We start from the raw sequence: 25081 nt of genomic DNA, 5'->3' as shown, positions 1-25081 counted from the left end.
GGGAGATGAGTTGCAATTATAAATACGGAGATGAGGATTATTCTCAGAAACTGACTTTTGAGCAGACTTGAAGAACACAGGGAGTTAGCCATAGTTTTAGGCAGAGGGAACAGCCATTGCAGAGACTCCAAGGCCTGGAGTGTGCCTGGCCAGTGTGGAGGGAGCCAAGTATTGAGGAGAAGGTAGAGATTGATGATATCAGACATCAGTGGGGGCCCAGACCACGTGAAGTTTTATAGGCTGGTTTATGTCCTGTGGGTGAGTAAATTGGGAAGTCACTGTAGCACTTTGAGCTGAGGATTGACAACATCTGACTTACAATTCAAAGGCTCATTCTGTCTGAGGAGAGAGACAGTTTGTTATGGGGGTGGGAGGATGTGTACAAAGGTAGAAACTATGAGACTGGCTAGAAGACTCCTACAGTAATTTGGATGGGAGATGGTGGCTTGGACCAAGGTGGTAGTAATCGACGTGGTCAGGAGTCGTTGGAATCTGGAGCTATTCTGAACGTAAAAACAAAAGGATTTCCTAATGGATTAGATGAAGGTTATAAAAAAAAGGAGTTCAAGTTTATTCCATGGTTTTAGACTTGAGTGACTGGAAGCTTGGAGTTGCCATCACCTGAACTGAGAAATGGAAGAACAGGTCTGGCAGAGTAAAGATTAAGTGTTCAGTTTTGGATATTTTGAGTTTGAGATGTCTGTTAGATACTCCTGTCGAGGTGGCAAGTAGGTGTTATACACAGGAGTTTGGGAGAATGTTTTAGGCTGAAGATACACATTTAGGAGTCAGAAGCATGTGGTAGAGGATGAGATCGCTAAAGGAATGACCACACGTAGAGAGGAGAAAAGGTCTAAGACTGACCCCTGGACATGCCAGTGATCAGCATTTAGGGGGAAGAAGCCTCTTCTTCCCCCCAAAAATAGACTGAAAAGAAATGATCAAGCAACCAATGAGTTTAGAAGAGAGTTGAATATTCCAGAAGCCAAGTGAAGCTAAACGTATTGAAAAATAGAGCATGATCCACTTTGTCAGTGCAGCTTAGGAATCAAGTAAAATGAGATCAAGATTTGACTGCTGTATTTAGCAACATGAGGAATGATTTGATGAGAGTATAACACTATGTGTAGTGAGCTTAGACCACAGGTAGAGGATTAGATACTTCAAAAAGGAACAAAGAAATGGGGCAGTTGCTGGTAGAAGATGTGGAGACAAGAAAAGGATTTTTTCAGGTAGAAGGATTACCAGCATGTTTTTATGCCGAGGGGGAAAAGTCCAGTAGAGAACAAACACCCCACCTAACCAGCCAAAAAGACAACAGAACAAAAGAGCTGGGGAAATTCCTGGAGCAGTATTCCTGAGTAGGCAAGCAGACATGGGATCTAGCATGAGTCAATGACTTGAATCTCCATCTCTAGCTTCAAACTCATGTATACAGTAGCCTCATGCACATCTCCACTTGCTTGTCTCAAGAGGGCTCTGGAAGCTCAAGATGTCCTTAGATGAAACCATCTCTCTCTTTCCTACCCACCAACTTGACTTTTGCTATGTTTCTTGGTCTGTTTCCCTCATTCTAGTGGCCTAAGTCAGAAACGTAGGTGGAGCAATTCTTGAGGTTTTCTTCTCCCTTGTCCCTCCATTCAATTGGAGAGCAAACTTGGTTGATCTTGTCTACTGAATCTCTCTATGCCACTTCCAGCCAACAAAGTTCAGGCCCCCATTCATTCCCCTGCATTATCAGAAGAGTTCCCTATCTTCAGACTGGCCTGCCTTCTCAACAAAGTCATGGTCATCTTCTAAAAACATAAATATGATCTTACTGCTCTGCTGCTTCAAATCCTTCAGTGGTTGCCTTCCAGATGAAGTTCTGGAATCTTGACTCCAGCTTAAAAGCCATAGAAGTAATGTGATCAAAGTGTTTGAATGGAGCAGTGATAGGTACTATAGTTTATCTCGTGTGTGTGTTTTCCTGTCTTAAAAAACAATTTGTGAATTTTGTCCTGTTGCTGTACAGATAGGACTGTGATTGCTAATTTGCCATTTACTAGATAATTTCACATACTTTCTATGGCTCTGTAATAATATCAAGATTGTATAGTTTCTCCTTCCTTGGAAGTCAGGGTCGTGCTCCCTCCCTCTGACCAGATGCTTATGGGATAAGGCCCTTCATGTTTTTGGTTGACCTGCTTGAAATTTTAGTTTCTATCGGTCTGCCTCAAACCTTCTACTTGTCCTCCTACTACACTATTGGTCATTTTCTCGAGGTTCCATGCACTTTGTCTTTATGACTTGGCACATGCTGTTCCTTTTGTCTGAAGCATCTCTTTTCCTCACAGTCTGATCTTACGTGTCCTCCAATCCTCCATTCAGTTACCACTTCTCAGCACCTGCTCCAGTGCTCTTAGGCTGGGTCAGGTGCCTGTCCTCTGTGCTCATAATACCCTTTACCTGCGTTTGTCATAAAACTTCGCGTCCTGTGTTAAAATTGTAGGCATCCCCATTTCCCTACTCGATTAAGCATAGCACAGCATTTAACCAATCAATATCGGGCGTGTGATAAACTAAAAAAAATTTTATTTCATGATTATCACACATGAGTTAAACTGCCTTATATTAAGAAGGGCCATGCCTCAATTTAATGCTGTTTGCCTGAGAAACACATTAGACACTGGAATATTCTATAGCATTTTATGGATTGGCATCCTGCCAATGTTATTTACCGCAGATTAAGTATTGATTCAGCAGCAGAATGGGAATGTCACACTGAGACTTCTTTCTGCTAGTGTTTCTCTCTGATATTTTTTGCCTCTCCTATACCAACCCTGTCTTTAAAAAATAAAATCCAAATCCTGAATAGTGGGGCCTCTAAGAGGGAAATAAATTAATTCAGGTGGAAAGAAAACCACTAAAGCAATCTAATTTTATTTATAGCCTTTTGGGGGCACTATCCAGGCTTTACTAAAATGTGAAGAAACAGCTTACAAATATTATTGAACAGTAAGTCCTTTGGGGATTTTAAGTAGCTGTGCTGGGTGTACAATTTGAAGAGTCCTGTCCAGATGTGGCTTCAGTTACACAGATTCTGATCAGAAATATCGAACGAATAACAGAAGATCAAGAAAGCAGGAAGCTAAAGCACCAGGACACAACAAGGAAACAAAAAACACTGAAAAAGAACTTAATACCCAGGAAACAATGATAAAACAGGCTTCTAAGGGAACAGAACAAGAATCATTAAAACCCATCACTCTAGGTTCTAGGAGCACGAGGTTATTAGTTTTCTCTTAGTTTATGGGGGCCAATATATTGTTTCTGTAGCTAAAACAACATTCTCTTTCCCATCTTTACATGCAGAACTACTGCAGAATATATAACAAGATCTCTGCAGTGCAGAGTCTTGTCAAATAAAGCTGCATACATCTCTGTTCTGAACACTTCAGCAATTTAACTTCCATACCATACATCGCCTCTTTAGTTTTTGAGTATTGAGATGCAAAACTCTATAAGGACCTCATAAATCTAGACAGAAGACAAGATGTGGGCATATGAGGAAATTAGACAAGCCAATGTAGGATATGGTACAATTGTAAAGTGTGCATTGCAGGCTAAGTACACTCGAGCGTGAGAGAAGAAGGGAACAGGAAGGTGAGGCGCCCTGGTGAAGCTGCAGCAGCAGAGAAACTCAGTGGGACTCAGGGTGGATGAAACTTGAAAAAATATGATTTTACTTAAAAAAAAAATAGTAGCTAGTCACACATTATAAAATTACTTAACTAAAAAATTGGTTTAGTTCTCCTGATCAATAACTTTTAATTTATTCTTTTTTTTTAAAATTGAAGTATAGTCAATTTACAATGTTTTAGTTTCTGGTGTACAGCATAGTGATTCAGTTTATATACACACACACACACACACACACACACACACACACACACACACACACACACACACACATACATACATATATTCCTTTTCATGTTCTTTTTCATTATAGGCCATTACAAGGCATTGAATATAGTTCCCTGTGCTATACAGTAGGACCTTGTTTTTTTTTAAAATCTGTTTTATATGTAGTAGTAGTATCTGTAAATCCCAAACTCCCAGTTTATCCCTCCACCCCCTACCCCTTTGTGCCCTGGTAACCCAAAGTTTGTTTTCTATGTCTGTGAATCTGTTTCTGTTTTGTAAATAAGTTCAATTGTTTCATTTTTAAAGATTTCACATAGAAGCGATGTACTCTTGTAATGGAGGAGAGAAAAGATAAATCGAATGGATGTGCTTGGAATGAACCACAGGACGGTGCCCTCACCATCGGCCGAGTGCGTGGGAGTGGGGAAAAAGTAGGCTGAGAACTGATGGATTAGAGAATGATCGCTATGACTCTTTGCAGCACTGATAGTTTATGGTTCCAGGCCAGAGGAATAATTTTTTTTCAGTGTGATTACATACTTAATTTTCCTTAACATCCTTAGATGCCCCAGCCCCAGCCGTCGCTCGTGGGTCCAGCTCCCTCACCCCTCCCACACTCCTTTGCCTTTGTTTCTCTCCTCCCTTCAGCCTGGGCTGTCCAGCTCCAATCTTGAGACCTGCCAAAGTCCTCCCACACCTGGAGGGCTCAGCTCAAAAGTCACTTGTCTGCAGCTTTCCCATCTCATGCTTGTCAGAATTTCTCTTTCCTCTCCTCTTGTGAGGGCTCAGATTTCACTCGGCCTCAAATCACCACTGTTGTTTACTCGCCGGGTCTCCCTCACCGGACAGCTGGTTCCCAAGAACAAGAACTGAATAGTATTCCTATTTGCTTATCAGTCATAGCAGAGCTCAATAAATGTTTATTGTGTGAATCAATCTGCCCTATAGCAAGGTCCCTCTTAGTCTATCACATTAAAATTCCGCTTGTGTTTTACATTTTAAGGTCAGTTTTATTGTAAGTTAAGGTTGTAGGAAAAGGTAGGAGATGGCACAAGAGTCTGAACAATGATGTTTTCTAGCTTTCTGGCATATCTGTGAAATATGTGCAAATAAAATTATACCTGAGAGTAAGACTATGCCTGAGGATGAAAACACATAGAAAGGGAATTCAGCAGTTGTAAATCACATTACTGCTCTGTCTCTCACTGTTGCCCATGATTCGTCCCGATCTAGGGGTGATGAACGAGATGCATCAGTGCCATTTTTTGCTGTGGAACTTGCTGGAAGCCCATTCTGGAATCTCTCTCCCTCAGAATTACATAGTCTAAAATGGCATGCCGGAACCTCACTTTAAGTAGATGCCAGTATAAGAAAACAGATAGTGTGTTCTAATGAAATATGTCACGTTTGTTCAAAATTTTTGCTGACATAGTTTGTTTCTCTACCAGATAAAACAAGTTTTTGTAAAATGTTTTGAATCAAAGTAAAACTTTTTTCTCTCAATCTGTTTCCCAGTCAACACCTCTAGAGCAGTATCAAGAAACATGATGGGGGTGGGGAGGGTATAGCTCTAGTGGTAGAGCACATGGTTAGCATGCACGAGGTCCTGGGTTCAATCCCCAGTACCTCCTCCAAGAATAAATAAATAAACCTAATTACCCCCCCCACCAAAAACAAACAAAAATGAGACATAATGGGGAAGGCCAGATCGATAGAGGGCAATCAATGCATTTGGTGTTTGTTGGATTAAATGATATATAATTAAGTATCCTCCACCCCATTTGGTGGAGTGGTGAGTGGAGGCAGTGAAGAATGGTGCTGGAAGGAGTGTGATACGATTAGTGTACAGGCCCAAGGGATACTTGTTTTTGGTCCCACTCCCCTATGTTTTACTAATATAATAACTAATTAAACTAAATGACAGAAACTAACATAAAATGAGGGAAAGTGATTTGAATGGTAGTAGTGCATCTGGAGCTCAATTTTAGCTGAAATTTTATTTTTAGCTTTTTCAGAAAAAAATGTTGACTTATTTTTACTGGTTTTAATTTTTTTGAATGGCCAATGGATGTACATGGCTATGTCAAGTTCTCCCTCCCTCATCGGTCTAGCCATCCATTTCTTTTCCCCAGAAGCAATCAGTTACTACTCTCTTGCACTGTTCCAGGGTTTGGGCATTTATAAGCAAAAAGCCAAAGTTATATTATAATAAATATATTATTATATTTGTGGGAATAAAAACCTTTTTAAAAAACCTGGAGATTTTATGTAATCCTGGAGATTTTTCCATATCAACCCATAAAATAGCTACCTAATTCTATTTGTCTGTTTCACTGTATGACTGTAGCCTAATTTACTTAACTAGTCCTTTGTTGAAGGACATCTGGGATGCTTCTCTTGTTATGATAAAGAATACTGCAATGGTTATCTTTGTACATATGTTATTTTCTATGTATAGCCATAGGATAAGTTCCTAAAATGAGAGTTACTTAATTACTCAGTCAAAAGGATGTGCATTTTTTTTGGTAGACATTGCCAAATACCCTTCCACAGTTGTACCCATTCACATTCTCAAAAGGAATGTATAATATTGCCTATTTTCCTATATCCTTCAAATTTTATTCTTTCTCTCTTAACACACAGGACTGTGGTGAATAATAAAATTATAAGAATAGCAATAGGTCCAAGTTTTATGGTCAGAAAAGATGTTTTTATTTAAAGTGTCATTTGAACGTAGATAGGTAGAGAAAAATACATTTTGGAGAAGAAAATTGAAATCTGTTTCTTTGATCTGAAGAAACATTTATTCCAAAGTAGCATCCAAAGAGTACCGGCGTATAGTAGGTACTCAGTAAATTTGTTGAATGACTTCTGTGGCTCTGAGTTTTGCTAACTTCTCAGTAGTATAAGAGGATGGGCTTATTTAAAGTCTCATAGTGGAAAAAAAATTTCTTTTGTATAGCACAAGGAACTACGTTCAATATCTTGTAATAACCTTTAATGGAAAAATATGAAAATGAATATATGTATGTATATGCATGACTGGGACAGTGCTATACACCAGAGACTGACACATTGTAATTGACTGTACTTCAATTAAAAAAAATATATAAAGTCTTATAGTGGCAACAAGCTCATATATTTAAATGGCACTTATCTCTGAGATTCATTTCAATATATGCATCTTTAAAAAATCACGTTGCTTGATTGGTCATTTGTCTAATCTATTTGCAGTTTGAATGGGAAAAATAAATATAGAATATACATTATTTAAGGCAAATTCGTTCCTTAAAGTAAAATTCTAAAACTAAGTTAAGAAAACATTTAAAAGATGAAAAAACACTAGTCCTCCAATTCTAGCCTTTTTGTATATTTTTCCCAGTCTTTTATTCCCCCATGTGTTAGTGTGTAAATGTGTGTATGTCACACACATTTCTGTCATATGTACGTATGGAATCATTATATATTTTATAGAATTGTAATCACAGTGAAAAAATAATAATATAGCCAGAATCAGACTCAATATTATATAAATTGTATATATGTATACTCATATATATATATTTTATATTTACTGTATTTTAAAGTAAATTCTAATCCATTTTATGGCTTCCTAAAATTTCACCAAATGAATATATACTAATTTATTTAACCGTTGCCCTGTTCAATATTTGGCTTGTTTTCCATCTTTTATTATAAATAAAAGACCAGCATCCTTTTGTTTCCTTATACCCTGTTTTAAAAATGGAACACTTACAACAAGGGGAGTACGCACAGCCTTAAGGTTCGGCTCTTACTTGCTTCTCTTCACTCATGTGTACTGATCTGATCCATCCCTGAGGCTTCAATTACTCCCTGCGTGCTGAGGACCCACAAGTGTGTATGTTCAGACTAGACCCTTTTCAGTATCCAAGCCTATATCCAGCTACCTATTGAACATCCTTCCCTACAATCCCACAAGCACTGCAGATCCACTGCTCAAAACTAGACTTATATTTTCCACCAAATCCTCACCTCTTAGTAGCTGCCAAATCTTGGCAAGTGATGCCTCTATCCACCAGTCAGACACTCTAGCCAGAAACGGAACCATCCTAAACTCCGGTTTTCCCTCTGAACTTTATCATGTACATCTCGCTGGGGCCCAGTGAGTGCTGCTGCTTCCACATTTCTTGTGTGTGCATTTCCCCTCCATTCTTGCCACTTCCTCCTGGATGAGGGTCCTACTGTAGGTTACTAACCAGTCCTCTGCCTGACAGTCCTATTCAAATGGCACTCAGATCAGTCATTTTCTTCCCAGCTTTAAAAGCTCCCAATGATTCTTCCTTTTAAAGGTCCCCAATTATCCAGTGTTGGTAAAATTTTCCATCAAAATACTCCTCACGGGCAAAGTCAACAAAGACTGTAAGTCCATAACTTCTTTGAAATCTTTGTTTTACTTACCTTAAAAATTCATGTGAATTGTCCAGTCTACTCAATTATGTATTTGTGTTTGCTCTTACATAAAACATTTCTCCTTCTGGAATCTTCAAATGAAATTGATATGCACTGAAGGTGTGCTATGGCTTTTTGTGACTTTCTCTGTGACATGAATCCACATACATATAACCTCAGTTCAGTTTGAAAGTCTTGGCTTCTAGAATAAAATCCATAGAGCTCAGCACAGCACTGAACCTCAGCACGCCCTTCATGAACTGTACCCTGGGACTTCTCCTGCCTCATCTCTCACCAGTCCTTCCAGTCATCCTGTGTCCCAGCCACACAGGGCCACCTGCCCTCTTAACAACTCCCCAGTCTGTTTCATGTTGCAAGAACACACCTGTTTCCCCTACCTGGAATGCCCTTGGGACTCTGAATCCTTGCTCTGTTTACTTTCTGCTCCATGGTTAGTCTACTGAATGACAAATATATTTTTAGTATTCAGACCTGCTAGTATCTCTTCTATGAAGACTTCTCTGACTTTATCAAGTAGAACTGGTTCCTTCTTCCTTTATAGTTGCACTGTACTGTATCCATATAGATCTTCCCAGACTTCAATGGGGTTATGTCCAGATAAACCCATCATAAGTTGTAAATACCACAAGCTGAAAACGCATTTCATACACCTAACCTACCACGTATCATAGCTTAGCCTAGCCTACCTTGAATGTGCTCAGAATACTTACATCAGCATACAGTTGGGTAAATCATCGGACATAAAGCTTATTTGATAGTGTGTTGTATATCTCTCATGTAATTTATTGAATACTGTACTGAAAGTGAAAAACAGAATGGTTGTCTGGGTACAGATTGGCTGTAAGTGTTAAATCAGTTTACTTTTGTAATTGTATGGCTGACTGGGACTCACTGTCACTGCCCAGCATCATAAGAGAATATTGTACTGCACATATCATTAGCCTGTGAAAAGATCAAGATTCAAAATCTGAAGTACATTTTCTACTGAGTCCCTATTGCTTTCACATCATCATGAGGTTGAAAAATTGTATGTTGAACCATCATAAGTTGGGGACCGTCTGTGTAGGTATATCTCTAACATTTTGTTTCTTTTTCCTTTCCCTTCCTTCCCCCTCCCTTCTTTCCTCCTTTCTCTTCCTTGTCTTCACCAATCCAACCTCTGAGATTTTAAACCCCATGAGGACAGGGAAACGGTTGGATCTGTCTCTGCTTGCCAAGTGCCTAGCCTAGTGTGGCAAGTAGAATGAATGTGGTACTTTTTTTTGTTTTTGTTTTTGGAATGAATGGAAGAATGAATCATGTTTTCAATGTGTGGTAAAATTGCTTTCTGATGCCCCCAAGGATCCATGTTATCCCATTTTTACCACTGATTCCAGCTTAGGTTATCACATTAAACATTTTTGAGGACAATTTAATAGATGAAATGTTATCTTGTTTTATTTTAATGTTGACTTTTGATTACCAGGAGGTTGCCCATTTTATCATATTGCTTTATTTTCATGAATTATGACTTTTTAAAAATTTCACCTCTAGAGTCTTGAAGTTTCTCTTTACATTTTATATGGACTCTTAAAATTATTTTCATTATGTAATGTTTGATTCTGAAGTGTTTATTTAAAAATTATAGTAAAGCTTTCCCTGCTTTGTTTACTGCAAATATTTTTTTCTTGCATGGTTGTTTATCTTTACTATGGTACCTTAAAAAAATACCAACACGTAGTTCTTTATATAATAAAGATATGTTTATGTTTAGAATTCATTGTGGTATATGTCATGGTTGTCTCAAGATGCGAATAATACTCTTAGGTTAGACTTATTATATTTTGAAAGCAGTGCTTTCAAATGGGAAAGTATAATTTGAATCCAAATATCTGCCCTCAACCATCCATTTGGTACAGAGTGGCCAGAATAATTATCTTAAGAAGTTCGTTACATCACATAACTTCTCAGTTAAAAATTCTACAGTGATTTCCCATCCCATTTAGAGCAAAATCCGAAGTCCTTCCTAAGATGCTGGACCTACATCATCTTCCCTCTGGCTACTTCTCTGACTTCACCTCCTCTCCCTACCTCCTCCCTCTGTCCTCCCTCAGTTCCAGCCACAGCAGCCGTCCTTGCTCTTCCTTAAACACATCAGAGATGCTCCCATTCCAAGCCTTTATACTACTGATCCCTCCGCCTGCTCTTTCCCCAGACCTCCTCCACTCCCAAGTCTCATCAGATGAGATCATCTTCCCTACGCCACCTGAAACAGCTAACCCAGCCCCCACCTGCCATTCTCTTACTTCCCTGGTAGTAGATCTTTCTTCACAGCATGTATGACAACCTGACTGTTTTGTTTACAGCTGTTTTCCCCATAACCGTCTCAGAAAATAGTTGTTGCATAAACAAATGAATGAATTTAGTCACTTATCTGATAACCTCTGAGATGGCAACTATATCAAATACATTTGATATGCTTTTTTACATTGTTAAAAGAAATTTTTTTTTCTTACAACTTAAAAATACTACCATAATTAGTGTCAGTTATTGCTATGGTTTAAATTTTGTGTCTGTCCCAAATTCATACGTTGAAATCCTAATGCTCAGTGTGATAGTGTTGGGAGGTGGGGCCTTTGGGAGGTAATTAGGTCATGAGGGTGGAGCCCTCATGAATGGGATTAGTGACCTTATAAAAGTGAGAACACAGTGAGAAGGCTTTACTTGTGAACCAGGAAGCCCTCACTAAATGCTGAATCTGCTGGCACTGTGATCATGGAATTCTTAGCCTTCAGAACTGTGAGAAATAAATACTTTTTATAAGCCACTCAGTCTCTGGTATAGTTGACCCTTGAACACCTTGGCTTTTGAACTGCATGGGTTCATGTATCTGTGGAGTTTTTCAAACTTAAGTGCTATGGTATTGCATGATCCTGGTTGGTTGAATCCTTCCTCTAATCTGGAGGAACCACAGATAAAGAGGACAGACTATCAATTATACTTGGACTTTGAGCTGTGGAGGGTCGGCACCCCTAACCCCCATGTTGTTTAAGGGTCAATTGTATTTTATTATAGAAGCTTGAATAGACTAAGATAATTATTTGGGGGGGCACCTAGTAACTTCTCCTGGACTGCTAGGTTTCTACAGCTCACTAGGATTTTGTGTGATTTGGGAAATTCTGTCCCAGAAGACAGTGTAAAGGCAAGGTTGCGGCCTATGTGTTTCTTGTCATTATTCAGCACATCACAGCTTTTCAAACAATTATAAAAAGTGGTAGATAAAGAGAATACCATTGTTTTCCTATTTCTGCATGCAGGAATGGCATTCAAAAGAGACTTTTAGTAATAGAAAAGTTACTTCAAAAGGAGTTTCGATTAAAAATAAGCAGATAGATTGAAAGAGAATTGGGAATCTGTAAACAAGGAAAATATATAACAACATTAGTGACCCAGAAGGAACATGGTAATACTATGATGCTTATGAGATGTTAAAAACGGTAACAAGGACCACAAAATTCAAAGTGATAAGTTATGCAGGAATTTATGAAAATAAAAATTTACATGACTTGTGAAATGCAAATGATACAGCTGGAGGAAAATTATCAGAGATGCAGTTTGTTTCTGGCGAAATCCAATAATGCTGAAGAGCCAACAGCATCATGAAACAAGAATTAGTAGATAAAAGCTTTCAAATCCTTCCTCGTATGCCCAGTGTAAGACTAAGGGTCTCCTAAAGATTGAGTAGCAGGGTAGAGTTACCTGCTGAAACAGGTACAATGAAATTACTGGACTTAAAAATCAGTTACCAAATGAAAAATCAGTAGCTAAGTGTCCCAGGAGCCGAGGGAGTAATTCTACCATGTCCATCATGACTTTCTTCAAAAATATCATTTTTATATGCTACTTCAGTGATTTTTGAATATGAGCTTTTTGTAAAAGGGTTTTAAACTTTACTTTAAACATTATTTTCAAAAACTTCAGCAAAAATATTTGTTCATGATGTTGGAATAGATGTTATAAAAAATGAAGACATTATCATTCACATGCAAATTCTTACATAGTTACCCAGGAGAATGATCAGAGAAATAAAACAATGTATCATTTTGTGTATACACACACACACATGCACACACATACCCCAATACCAAACATTATTTAATCTATGGTTACAAAAAGCTCATTTTTAGAAGCATTTGGGTGTGTCTTGCATAAGGAACATGAAATATAAAACAGGAAGATGAAGTGAGTTTTGCATGTAATCAGTATCTGGATTAGGAAAAATTGGATTTAAAAGTGATTTTACAAAAGATAGAATAGCTCTTTTTAGTGGCATATTAGCTGGAAATTATGTGTTTGAATCATGATGGATGGAAATGAAAGTTTTTTGTATTTTCTTTAAGTCTCAGAAACATACGGATTTGCAGTTTGCCCTTGTAATCGTCTATCTTGGAGAGAATGAAGTTTGCAAAAACCATGTTTAAGGTTGATGAGTTAGAGTAGCACCGAAAGGAACTGACGATAAGGATACTTCAGCTAAGTAATACTACGGAGATGGAGATAATAGCCTACGAATATTGCTAATAGGTACCTTATTCTAAAAGGCCAAAATAGTATGGACGGTAATTAAATATGAACAGGTGGAATAGTAGCAGTAATAGAAACAAATAAATAGAAGAATTAAACTGAATATCAGAAAAAGCTTATGAGAGTGTAAAATTCTTGGCTGAGGTAGTAGATGTGGACTGGGAAGTGACATGTCTATGAGAGACTCTGTTGGTTAGGGTTTTACGAAAGGGCACAGAATTGACCGTGGCTACTTCAACCAAAGGGGACTTTTAAAAAGATGTTAAACGTCTTTCAGGGCCATTGGGAAAGAAACCCTAGTTTGAGCCTTCTTGGATGACCTCAAGAGGCATGACACAGTTACCAGGAGGGCACCTGCTGCTTCTAAGATGAGGAAGCAGCACATTTAGAGGAGAGCAGAGGTGGAGAAGCTGCCTCAGATAAACCACCCTAGCTCCACAAAGGTGCTGGACAGCTGGGATGGTAGAAGCCACGGAGAAATGACCTCTGTCTCTCCTCCACATTCTAAATTGCCCACGAGGACACCAAAATGGCAGGACTTAGATCACACTCAGTCCCTGTTTGTAAGGGGTTCTAGGATATGCAGTCTTTATCTTTCGGGCCTCAGCCGTACAGGAAGGCACACTAGAGAGAGGCTGGAATGGATGGCGTGCCTGTTCGTGACACACACACCACAGACTTCACTGCAAGAGAAATTGAAAAAGAAAACCCTACAGTAACAACACAACTAGATAATCAATAAGAACCAGTTCTTCCTAAGTTTCAGCATTCCTCGTCAGCTCTCCCCAAACAGTGAAAGGACTATTATACAAGGATTTAAAAGACAACATTTCTGGAGGGGGGAGGATAATAGTTCAGGGGAAGAGCGATGCTTAGCATGCACGAGGTCCTGGGTTCAATCCCTGGTACCTCCATTAAAAAAAAAAACAAGACAACATTTGAATTAAGAATAAGAAATACTTTAAAGCTACATACTTTTGTTTTGAAACCTTTATTTTGAAGCTGAGAGTATTGCTCTTGTGGCATTACTTGAGGAGGCAGCTGATAAGAAGGTTGCCTGGTGTTGGTAGGTTCTGTATGATCAGGTTCAGGTAGGATTGTTTTAGACAATTGGGTGATGATAGAAGTCTTAAAACCATCACCAACAAGTCAGGCCAACACTAATTCTAATCGTGTTAATGTCTAAAATGACAGCTGGGGTTTTCTGGCAACATGGCAGAATTGTAGCAGATACTGTGATAAAAGCCCCTGCTCTGAGCACCTTTATATGTTGAGTAATTCAATTTAAATACACAGCAGCATTCTCAGAAATGTTCCCGAGGGATCAGACACAAAGAGGGAGCAAATGAGCAGGGCTGAGGCAAAAGCTCTGGCCATTCTTGCAGGGTTTGCTGATCTCGCAGGCTTGTGCAGTGATGCGGTGGAGGCAGGGGATGGAGGTTTGGGTCCTCAATATGCAGGAAGGGGGAGGAGAGCCGGGCATACATCTGGGATCCTCAAGGGTGACACTTGCCATAAAAGTGGAAGCTATAAAAAAAATCTGCTTTCATGGGAGGACCTCGAGCTCTGGCTGGGAGAAAAGAAGTCTTTTTGGAGAATTCATAGTCACATTCCTGATGTCATGTGTAAATTCAAACCACATGCATAGTCTGAGGTGCCTCAAGATCAGAAATAGCACCTGGGGAGTCTTTCTCTCCCTCTTACCAAACATTCTCAATCTTTCTTTCTCTTGTCTGTGTTTCATAATTTTGGATAAAACTGTGCCAGTTCTATTATTCTTCTGATACCTAAACTACTTTGCAGCCACACCTTGTTTAACATCTTGACAACGTGGAGTGACCATTGATGGCCAGCTCATCCCTAAGGGTCAGACTAATGGCTGGAATCAGGGGCACCAGAATTGGTCAGACTTGACTTCTCATTCTGGCTCAGTTTGTGTGTAATCTGGAGCAAGTCTCCTCATTTCTTTGAATCTTAGTTTCTTCATCAGTTAAAGAGGGATAATAATAGCATAGACCAATGAGAAATTCATCTTGAGTGCTTAGCAAATACTTGGTACACAGTGGATCCTTAACAGATGTTAGCCACATATCAATGCCAGCGAGCAAATCCTGTGTGATCTAAATTTCTAAATCTCCAAGATTGTGTCCTTTACTCCCTTTATAAAAAGCACAACTAAGCGTAGTAATTTAACTCATTGATTCTCTAATTTCAAGTTTCTCTACCAACTTCCACAGATTATTTTAGGTGATTGATATATCTTTTTACACTAAACTCATTGCAAAGCAAATAGGATAAGCCAACAGATTTCCCCTTTTATTTTTCTAGAATCCCAAATAATTCCTTGGGAGTTAGGTCGTTAAATCTTTCAGGACATTGCTATATAACTTACAGCACCTTGAATTGTAGAAGGTGCTCAATACACTTGTTTTGATTTAAAATTGGATTAAATTATAATATGTTAGAATCACCCTTCACAGGGGTGGCGGGGATCTTAAGGCTCTAGTCTGACCAGCTATTTGGTTTAATTCATCACTGTCAGCTTGAAAGTATACAACTCTTGTCTGTAAATCTCTGATAGTATAAATTCACTTGCTTTCCTGTTGTGCATTCCATGCCTCTGGAAATTTGATGTGGAATAGTTCTCTTCCTGAGCTGACCTGGAGGCCAGACTTAGCACTCCCTGACATCCCCATATAGCAGATCCAATTCCCCAAAACCTTAGGAAGTGAAGTAGATTGTCCTGAATGTGAACAGAGGTAGTTTGTTATGAAACACATACTGAAGAGAATTTATATACGTCACAGTAACATTTAATTAAAATCCTCATTAGACATCTTTGAGTTCCAGACCCCTTTCTAGATATTCAGGCAACATTACTTCTCTTTTAACCCCTCATCTCCTTTTGCCCACAATTTTCTGAAATTCCCTATATTTTTACAGCAATTCAGGCCAGGTTCTCAGCTAGAATAACTCCCTAAAAACTGAAGCCCTTCAGCTGGAGGAACTTATTCTCTTAGAAAGCAGACCAGTGACCATCTACTGTTCTTTTATAGGCATTGGCTGAAAATAACCACTAGGTTATAGTTTCCTTTTCATCTTAGTTGATCTATCAAAATATTTGCCCAACTAAAACAGAGCCCTCTTATTTTGATAGAGTTGGGGGGGGTGTTGGCAGGAGAAGGGCAATGTGGAGGGAGCATATGCGATTGGGCTCCTAAAAAATATGGTTTTCTCTGTATTACATGTAATTTACAATATTAGGTAACTGAGTATTCTAAAAAGAGTAGTTACATTTTAGTAAGTGCCTAACTTGCTCCTAAATGGTAATTAAAATCCTTTATAACAGCTTTATTGAGCCATAATTATATGCCATAAAATTCACTCTCGAAGTGTACAATTCACTGAGTTTTAGTATAGTCACAATCATCACCACTATCTAATTAAAAAACATTTTCATCTTCCCCAAAGGAAACCCCTTACCCATTAGCCGTCACTACCCCATCTCTCTTGCCCTTGGCAACCACTAATAATCTGCCCTTTGTCTCTGGATTTGTCTATTGTGGACATTTTATATAAATGGAATCATATAATATTGTTATTTTGTGACTGACTTATTTCTCTTAGCATAATATTTTCAAGGTTCATCCATGTTGCAGCGTTTATCAGCACTTAATTCTTTTTTATGGCCAAATAGTATTCTATTGTATGGATATACCATATTTTGTTTATCTGTTCATCAGTTGATAGCTGCCATTTGGTTTGTTTCTACTTTTTGTTTATTATAAATACTGCCGGTAAACATCCATGTACAAGTTATTGTATGGACGAATGTCATTTCTTGTAGATATATGCCTAGGCCATATGGTAACTCTATATTTAACTTAGGAAAACTGTTTAATAGTTCTTCAAAAGTGGCCACATCATTTTACTTTCTCACCAGCAAGCATGAGTGTTTCAGTTTTTCCACACCCTCACTAACACATACTATTATTGTCTGTCTGTTTTATTATAGTCATCTTAGTGGGTGTGAAGTGATACCTTAATGTGCATTTTCCTGATGGCCAGTGATGTTGAGTATCTTTTTATGTGCTTATTCTCATTTATTTATCTTCTTTGGAGAAATATCTGTTCAAATCATTTGTGCATTTAAAATTGGGTTGCCTTTTTGTTGTTGAGTTGTAAGAATTGTTTAAATATTCTGAATACAATCCCTTACCAGATATATGATTTGCAAACATGTTTTCATATCTGTTGGTTGTCCTAATAGTGATTTATGTTCAGGCAACACTTGAATTATTCACGGATTAAAGCTCAGTATGGATATCACCCAAACCCTTTGCCTTTCTCCTGGATTTATTCCAATTTGGAAAAATCAGTGCTCAAGTGTTCTCTAAAAAGAGGGCATAGAGGAAAGAAAAAACAACATAGTATCTAGCAGAAAGCATGTGCTCAATTAATTTTGGCAAATGAATGAATGAAATGTATATATTTATTCTTGGTTCCTAACCACTACTGACTTGTTGAGTCCCTCTGCTGGGCTTGCGGAGCACTGATACTTCTTTCATGGCCTGAAGGCCCTGGGGGAGCTATGAAGTATTGCAAGGTGTCCCTGTGTCCATGTGTGTGCTCTAAGCTATCTGTCTCCTCCACGTTGAGTGTGCTCAAGATTCACACTGTCGTATGCGAGGCTAGAGTTTTCATGATAAAGAGCAGTTTCATGTTCAACTCTTTAAATTGGAGACTTGATCATTTTAGAGAAAGAAACATTTGTGGTAGCTCACAGCAAAAAAAAAAATGTGACAATGAGTATATGTATGTTCATGTATAACTGAAAAATTGTGCTCTACACTGGAATTTGACACAACATTGTAAAATGACTATAACTCAATAAGAGAAAGAAACATTTGTTTTTGTCAGTTCAATGTTGACTCAATGGTGTTTTCAGTGGTCCTGGGCTTTTCTGTATCAATTATATATACTATGGGTTTTAGTTGGACATTAACTTAGGGATTTCATTTCCTTTAATGCCCTTGACCTAAGAGTGGTTCCTTCCCTCCGTGAGAGTCACTGTCCCCTTGGCCAGGCATACAGCTGTGGGGAGATGGGTCTGAAGCTGGGAGGAAGCCACATCTGTCTGCCTGTCAGACCAGCCAAGTCCACTCAGAAGACCTTGAGTGGGAGATGGGCCCAGTGGGATCGTCTGCATTTCTACCTCATTTACAACGGTCCATTGAGGTCATTTTGCAACTGACAACGACGAAGTCCCTTGTACATATTGAGCGTTGACTCACAGGAGGAATCAGAAATGATTCAAAAATGGGGAGACTCAAAGGAATTCTGGTTGGGACTTCTCTTTGGAACTAAGAAATCAAAGAAAGCATATGCATGAGGGAAGCAGGGGAAAGGAAGAGGAGCAGAGGGAAGCTAGACACCTACTTGTAACTGGTTACTGACAGGAGTCTAACCTGACGCAGGCCGAGCTGGCTGACCTGAGCATGTGACTCAGCTCAGTTACCCTTTCAGTGGAGTCTCTCAGGTGATCGAGGGCGTCATGCCTGTGACACAAGTGTGGACACAGGTGCCTGCCAGCTAGTGGAAGGGGACACATAGTTGTGAGCATGCAAAGCGGGTCTATCCTAGAGATGGAAAAAAGAAGGTTTAAAAAAATTACTGGTCTCAGGGAGTTAAGGTGGACAAGTTTGCTGTCTCAGTCCAGGCTGAAGGAAAAAAATATCTAAACAGCCACAAATCCTACCACTTTATAGGATTTACACAATGCTTTGTCTTTTCCCATAAGTACAAACACTTTAAAGCTGGCCTCACGGCTTGTCATTACAACACTCTGCTAAAGGGAAGAGGCAGTTTTAGGAACGATTGACCTGAGGCTCAGGGATGAATTGACTGTTCCAGAGGGTGAGCAAGAAGGTTTGGGTCATTGAGATTTGGACCCCTGTTTGGAGCTGGGACTGAATCAGGCATTCAACATATGTAAAATCCTTTAATTCCTGTATGAACTCTATGAGGTGGGTACTATTACTGTAGTTTGGTAAATTGAAGAAAATCATCCAAATCACTGAGCTAATGCTGGTAACTCCAACCATAACTGCCATCTTCTAGAATCCCATTCTTTCTGCTCTACCATATTCTGATTTGTCAGTTCTAACTGATTGAGGGTGCCCGGAGGACTATGTGGAAGGAGTCTCAGCCTGTGCCCAGTTGTTCTGTCTGACGCTGGTGGGATGGGGGGAGTGGCCGAGATACAGAACCAGAGCATCACAGAAGGAGGGGTTTTGTGACGGGCCTCACTTCTAAGAGACCAACAGAAGACTTTCTATTACACAGTGGCCTGTATTTTGAGGGAACTAAGGAAGGACTCTGAGAAAGGGCAGCTCCTAACAACTGCATTTAGGTAACACTTCTCCCCTCTCTGCCATTGCCAAGTATGATACTAGCAAAGAAAACCAGAATACGTCACCTCCAAATATGCCTCTTTGACATAAAAATTATTTTGAGCTGAAGGCAGTTAAGCAGCAGCAAGTGCAGGAAAAGCTCTCTCTCTGCTGTCCCCTTTCCTGCCTAAAGACAGGACATAAATCCTCTTGCTGGAGACAGACTCTTAGCCCAGAGACAGCACCAGAAGAATCTGCAAACAAACCTTCTTCGTTAGTTTCCTCCCATTTATTTACCTTCCCACCGGGTGCCGCCCTTGGAAGCCTAAAACTGCTTCCCTTTGTTCTATCATTTTCTCTACAGATTTATTGCTCTTTGCTGCAGACGCTGTATAGCTGGAGTTCTAAGTTGCCACTTTGAGTTACTTTTCATAAGGTTTCTCTCATGTGACATGCGCTGCAGACATTAATAAGCTGTTTTTCTCTTGTTAATCTGTCTTTTTGAGAGCCCAGTTAAATACCCAAGATGGGTAAAGTTTTGCCTCCTTTATACTAGCCATGGCTAATTTTCTGTTTCTCTCCTTCTCTTTTGCTACCTACCTGCTTCTTTATTTTGCAACAAGAGTTTCTGTCCTTAAAATGACATCCTCTCCTTCCCTGAAAGGTATCATGAAAATGTAGTGGAAATATTTTCACTGTGTGAGGGGCCAATCAGTGCACGACTGTCTGGTTGGTAGATTCTAGACAAGGATTTGGCATCTTTGCTCATCGCAGACAGATGAAGGCAGAATCAGGTTGCTCTCAGTGAAAGGATTGAATACATTTCACTGGATTCATACCACAAACTATAGTTCCTGTTTTAGTTTCTGAATAATGAATATTCCTCAGTTTTCTGCTTTTTACATCTGTGCTTAGATTTTCAATTTTTAGGGTTAGGTTGACTGATTGAAATCTTTGATACTTAAGTATTTTTTATAAAAACGTTTTCATTTTCTTTTGCAAATTACAGCTACACTGTACAACGTACTAGGTTTTTGCAGACAGAAAAACATCGATCTTACAGTGGAGTCCTAACAGGCTCACCATCTTTGAGAGTGAAAGCTGTGGGAAACTTTGTACTGGAATCCCAAATAGTCCCCAACTTACCGCACCATTTCACCCTCCAGTTACGATTGGCATCCACCCCACGGCAGCGAAACCTCGAGTTCCTTGACCTTGTTTTTCTCCAGAATCTATCCTAGATGTAATTAAGAAAATAGGTACAGAAGAAATACTCAGGAAGGTTATTCACATGTATTTCAGTAGCTCAATCAGTGAATGAGTCACAGCACTGAGGGGAGGGAGGCTTCCTCGGGGACTAGACCAGTCCAGGGAGTGGGAAGAGAACGGGATTAGCAGTGGAGACACCACGTTCATGCTCCAGTTTCTGCCACAAACTTGTTCTCTCTTTTCTTCTCTTGGCCTCGCTTCTTCAAAGGCAAAATTGAATGAACTGGACTAGACCAGTGACTTTTCATAATTTATTTGGAAGGAGAAATCTTTATTTACATGAAATCTTATGCAAAGCCAAACATATATAAACAAAATTAAAAGGTTGCTGCTGTGCTAGGGGGGAGAATGGAAGTCTCTTTTGTGGCTCTGGAAGCACTAGGCTGGTGGCCCACCAAGCTTCCTTCCTGTTTTGGGACTGTTTTCCATGATTTATTCAGTCTCTCGTTTCAATTGGATAGGCTAAATGACTTACATTGGTCCAGCTAAAATGATATCCATCAACGTTAAACACAGGCATGATATAGAAATACAGATGAGTCAACATTTTTCTCATGGTTGGGTCACTCTTATATGTTAGAAGAGCCTAAAAGACAAAGGTGACATTTTTTGTTTTTCTTACACATTGACCCCAAATACACATTTAGAAAAAAAAAAATGAAAAATCCTTTCTATCCATGGGAAGTACCAAATATGTTGGGTTAAAGAGTAAAAAGTTAATATGAACTATACTCTTTGACATCACATGTTCTTTATTGAGACTTTTGTCTCTTCATTACTGATAATGTTTTAGCAATGGTGGCAAAATAGATTATTTGGGCAGCCTCTTGCAGTTTTTCAGATCTGGCTAAATTTTAGGCTGATTAAGAAATCAACAATTTAGATAGGCTTTTGAATAATCGGTTCTTTTTAAGATCCCAACAATTGTGGACAAAATAATTACCTAAATATTTTGATATCTTTACATGATATATTGTAATACAGGCTAGTTATATATGTTACTTAATTGTTTATGTCTAATTGGTATGACTCAAGTCTTGGAACTTACTGCATGGACACCCTTCTCTCCTGACTTTGCTACAGAAAGTTCAGTGACTATTACCTATTGGGTCACCTTTATTGTGGCTCCTTTGAAATCTTGCTCTTGGGATTGGGTCCTGACCCCAAGTCTGAAGATTCTGCACCATAGACTTGGCCTCAAATAGAAAAGCATTGAATGTGCTAAGTCAAGAATACAAACGTTTTGAAATATCATTCATATGAAGTGGACTTTTTTAAAAAAAAAGTTCATTTTGATGCATGTTTGTCTATTTGTAAGTATCTCAGAGAAACACATAGAAAATTTCCAACAATGGCTGCCTTTGGGGAGGAGAACTGGGGGACAAGGAATGGGAAGGAGAATTACCTTTCATTGTATTCCCATTTGGATTGTTTGAATTTTTATCATATTAAAAACACAAGGCAAAATAAAATAATTCTTACATATATCCTGCCTTGCAAACTTAATACTTAAAATTTCAATTTTGTTTTATATCCAGTTAAGTAGGATTTCTGAACCCATCATAAGCAGCATTCTGTATTTACATGATGAGAATTCTGTTCATAGGCAGCAATCTAATAATATAATTTATTGTTAGAAACTATCACTATATTAGAAATAATAAAAATATAGGGATATATTCAAGAACATGAGTTAAGTACAATTTTATTAAATATAATTTAAATATCCGTGGATATCAACACAAGTTGATAAATGTTAATACAATTCTTTTTGTTCTCCTTTATTTAAGATTCAATAATTTGTTGGCCAAATAGCTTCAGTAGAATTTTCATATATGCTTGAATTTCTATTAACTGTCCAGTGCCTCAAACTAGAGGAAAATCCCTGGTATGTGATCAATTGTACATATTCTGGAATTTTGTTTTCTGCTAATAAATGGAGATCCCCCAGTTCTTGGAGGAAGTCTCCTGTTGGGGATGGCAGAGACAGCTGTAAGATGAGCTAACATTCCCCCCTTAAAATTAGGCAATTGTGGCTTTTTATGTCACTCTAGGGAGGAAGAGAGAAGAGATGTAAGGAAAGGGAGTTGGAGCAACAAGTCAGGAAAGAAGGGGTAGGAAAAAGTCATGGTAATTTCTCTGCCTTCTTTCTTAGCATTGGGGACCATGGCTCATTTGTCTTAGTCCAAACTGGGGCAGTCTCGCCTTTTCCAAAGACAGACCCTGTTAGCACCTAAGTGCCAGGCTGTGCTGGAGACTTGCATGGACAGGTTCTCATCTTATCCTGCCTTCTCCTCCTCCAATGCAATTGACCGCCATATTTTTGTTTTGGAGAAAATATTGCTAAGTTCCTTTTTAAAAATCACAATATATTTTAAGATAGAAAAAAATACAGAGAAAAATATTACATGCATGTGCCCACCAGCTATTTCTTGCCATATTTTATCAAATCTTTTAAAAAAAGACAATCAAGACATTATAAATAAAACTGAAGCTCCCTTTTTATTACTCTCTAATCACTGATTCTCTAAGAATATAATGACCTGCCAATCATTTATCCTAAATTTGACATTATCATTCCCATGCATGATCTATGTTTTGCTCCATACAGATGGACTCATGAACAATTTATAACATGTGCATGCTTTGAAATTTCATGCTAATGAGATCATTATGTGTCAGTCTTCAGTCTGATTTTCTCCCCAATGTTATTTTTTGACACTTTAGTTGATCATTTCTTCATTTTAACTGTGAGATGGTATTTCATCATAGGTAAATGCACAATAAATCTATCCTTTGTTTTGCTGATGGACAGTAAAGTTATTTTTGATATTTCATTGTTATAAGATTGCAGTGAACATTTTTGCACAATTCTAAACATGTGTGAGTTTCTTTATGATCTATATCTAGGAATAATTTGCTGGGTTGTGGATTTACCTGCCTTCCACTTTATTAAATGTTGCCAATTTCTGTCTAACTCAGTAAATGTTTTCCTCTTCAGTATTGAATGAGAGTTCCCATTGCTCTACAACCTTACCAACTCTTGGTTTTGTTAAGTTTTCAATTAAAAATAAAATTAATGGGTATGAGATTGTGTTTTGTTCTTTTACTTCACATTTCCCTGATTACAAATTATGCTGAACAGCTTTTATATAATAGGCCATTCTATAAATTGTTCACTCATATTTTTACCCATTTTTTCCATTAAACTCTCTTCTTATTCTTATATTTTGAATTTTAATCCTTAGGTTATATGCATCATGAGCATCTTCCTTTCTTGCAGCTTATTGTTTCCTATTTTCATCATGTCCTTGTACATGTTTTTAATTTTATCACCATTAAATGTATAGGTTTTATTTAAGAACCCATCTCTGCCTTATGATCATAAAGCTATTATCTTGTATTTTCTTCAAAAAACTGTTTTAAAGTTTCTTTTTAAGTGTAGGTCTTAATCCTCCCAGAAATGATTTTTTTTACATGATGTGCAGTTGAGATTTATGAATTAATTAATTTTCCATTAGGGAAGACCAGTTGCATCACTGTACTCATTTGGATGTGTCGTCTTCTCCCCAGTGAGTTAGTGTGCCACCTCTGTCGAGCATCACGATTTCCTTTGTGGGTGGAAATGCTCTAGTGCACTTTGGTTTCTACCCATTCACCAAAACCATACCGTGGTTTACATAGAATATATTGAGTCTGATAGGATGTGTCTCCCCATGCTGTTTCACTTCAAAATTGTCTTGGCTATTTTTGACCCTTCTCCCTTCACATTAATTTTGAAACCATGGTTGAGAATATTAAAGATGTTCTGTTCTATATTAGGCTGGTTGTTTATTTTTTTTGTCATTACTACTGGATTTTAGCAAAATAATCTTCATGTATTAATATAATCATAGTTGTTATGATCAATTTCAATAAGCAATATTCTATTGTGAAATCATTCTTATGTTCCTGGGATAAGCCCATTTGGTTATGATATGTATTCTTATTACATTGACTGGATTCAGGTTGCTAATATTTACATCTATATTCCTGAGTGAGGTAGGCCTATAATTTCTTATTTTGTCCTTGTTTTGGTATCAAGGTTATATTACTCTGTTATTGGGAGAGTAAACCATCTAGGCCTACAGCAGAAATTAATTAAATAATAAACAAAAGATATAATAGGGAAGCTATATCTTAGTTTTTGTTTCATTGGTTTCTACTCTGTTGTTTCTTTTGTTGACCCTTTTTCTAATTTGTTGTGTTGAAAGCTTAGCTCATTAATTTTGAGACCTTATTCTTTTCTAATATATTTATTTAAACTGTAATTTCCCCTTCAGTAATATATTAGCTATATTTTATATGTTTTGATATACAATAGCTTTATTTCCATTTAGTTATAAATATTGAAAAATTTCCTTGATTTGTATAAACCATGGGTTATTTATAAATATTGTATTTTAAAATGTGAGTTTTAAGTCACATTTTTATAGATTCTAATAACAGCATTATAG

General features: G+C 38.1%; 1 protein-coding gene and 1 long non-coding RNA gene across 4 annotated transcripts in view; one reads left to right on the top strand and one right to left on the bottom strand.

The window, feature by feature from the left end:
- Positions 1-25081, bottom strand: part of CPA6 (carboxypeptidase A6) — a 181359-nt gene that overhangs the window by 12141 nt on the left and 144137 nt on the right. The window contains exons 7-8 of the mRNA XM_032469855.1: positions 21061-21171; positions 20463-20553 (exon numbers count right to left, since the gene is read on the bottom strand). Of these exons, the coding sequence (XP_032325746.1) occupies positions 20463-20553; positions 21061-21171 (202 nt within the window). The remainder of the gene's footprint in view (positions 1-20462; positions 20554-21060; positions 21172-25081) is intronic.
- LOC116660420 overlaps positions 1-25081 on the top strand; it is a 135968-nt gene that overhangs the window by 27595 nt on the left and 83292 nt on the right. The gene's annotated exons all lie outside the window — the stretch shown is intronic.

Source organism: Camelus ferus, chromosome 29, assembly GCF_009834535.1.
Source record: "Camelus ferus isolate YT-003-E chromosome 29, BCGSAC_Cfer_1.0, whole genome shotgun sequence".
Classification (NCBI taxonomy): domain Eukaryota; kingdom Metazoa; phylum Chordata; class Mammalia; order Artiodactyla; family Camelidae; genus Camelus; species Camelus ferus.
Note: the sequence above shows the minus strand (reverse complement) of the source record. Positions and strands in the feature narration are given on the sequence as shown.